Below are 1,761 nucleotides of genomic sequence, written 5' to 3' on the forward strand. Positions count from 1 at the left end.
CAATAATTATTTCGCTGAAATATCTCAAAGCTCCCCGAGAATTGAGAGAGAGGGGCTCCCTTGTTTTTTGCCTCATAACAAACCTGTGAAAATAACAGAGTGGGAAATGTACTGCAAACTAAAAAAAATCAGTGTATCTAAATCTGCAGGCCCTGACAACCTTCCTAATAAATTGGTAAAGGAATTCGCTTGTGAATTAAGTGGGCCAGTCACTAACATTTTAAACACATCCATGAATGAAGGAACTGTACCCACTGAATAGAAGGAAGCAATTGTTGCCAAAACAAAGCAGTAGTACCACAGATGTTAACAAACTAAGACCAAATTCACTTACACCGGTTCTCGCAAAAGTAGCTAGAAGTTTCATTACTAAATTATTGCTGATATTAAAGAAAATTTAGATAATAGTCAGTATGGGAGCCTACAGGGGTGTTCTACAGCGCACTATTTAATCGATTTACTTAATATGTTCTATGTTGGAAGTAACGATACAAAAACAATTGGGCGCCTTGTTCGTACAGACTTTTCAAAGGCGTTCGATTGTGTAGACCATACAAAAGCAATCTCAAAATTGGTGTCACTCGGATGCAGATCTGAAATCCTACCATGGATTATCAGCTTTATATCAAATCGTACTCAAAGAGTCAAATATGAAGGAGTAATATCAAACAATATTAATCTTACTTGTGGGGTACCCCAGGGTACAAAATTTGGACCCATTATATTTCTCGCCCTGATTGATGATGCTTTAAATGTACCCAATTGTTCCACATGGAAATATGTAGAAAATCTTAGCATAGGCGAAGTTGTAAACAAACTGTCCCAATCACGAATGAAAAATCATGTACAAAACTTAGTTGAATGGTCTGATGTCAACAAACTGAAGCTTAACCCAGGAAAATGTAAATCCATGAATTTTAATTTTCAGAGACCTAAGGTTGACATACCCCCATTAAGAATGTTGGATCATGTTTTAGAATCAGTATCTGAAACAAAGCTATTAGGAGTTTGGATCCAGAATGATCTCAAATGAAATAGAAATGTAAATGAAATTATGAGTAAAGCTAGTAAACGGCTGTTCATGCTAAGCAAATTAGCTGGTATCTCTAGGAATGATTTAATTGATGTGTATTCAAGTCATGTTAGGCCATGCGCGGAATATGCTTCTGTAGTATCTCATTCTGGAATTAATGAGGAGCAAAACAAGAAAATTGAGCCCATCCAAAAGAGAGCCATTGGAATTATCTTGGGTTTTAAAAGATTTGATCATGATTTTGAGATTTGCAATCTTACTACACTTGAAAATCTTAGATATGATCTATGTGTTAAGTTCGCAAATAAATGCTCCAAAGATGTAAGGTACAGCCACTGGTTTAAGCCAAACAAATCCACTCACACTATGTCACTACGTAACCATCGAATGTATAACGAAATCAAGCCCAATTTTAAAAGGTTCAGATATAGTAGTGTTCCCTTTATGGTAAAACTTTTAAACAAAGAATGATGAATTGATTTGATCAAGGCTAACTAAAAAAAAAAAAAAAAAAACTTTCCCACTTTTTTACTGCCTGTTTTTATTTCCTCTTACCCAAATTTTTAAATTTTTGAAAGAATAATGAAAATTAATATGGCAATTTATAATTGTTGCTGAGATTATTTTAATTATTTTATTCTTATTTTTTTAGATATCTTTTTTCTGCTTTTTTTAATGTGTTTTATCTGTGTTTTTTAAACTTTGTGGTGCAGTGTGTTGTTCAATTT

The 1,761-nt window shown here is 33.7% G+C and overlaps 1 protein-coding gene across 1 annotated transcript; it reads left to right on the plus strand.

Moving 5' to 3' along the window:
* The first annotated feature begins 466 nt into the window (after positions 1 to 466).
* On the plus strand, positions 467 to 1,033 carry LOC117115000. The gene has a single exon (XM_033258631.1). It carries the CDS (start codon positions 467 to 469, stop codon positions 1,031 to 1,033), a length of 567 nt encoding a protein of 188 aa, XP_033114522.1.
* The last annotated feature ends 728 nt before the right edge of the window (positions 1,034 to 1,761 follow it).

The sequence above is a fragment of the Anneissia japonica genome, unplaced genomic scaffold (assembly GCF_011630105.1).
Source record: "Anneissia japonica isolate Jap-2015-1 unplaced genomic scaffold, ASM1163010v1 scaffold119_len492752_cov174, whole genome shotgun sequence".
NCBI lineage: Eukaryota > Metazoa > Echinodermata > Crinoidea > Comatulida > Comatulidae > Anneissia > Anneissia japonica.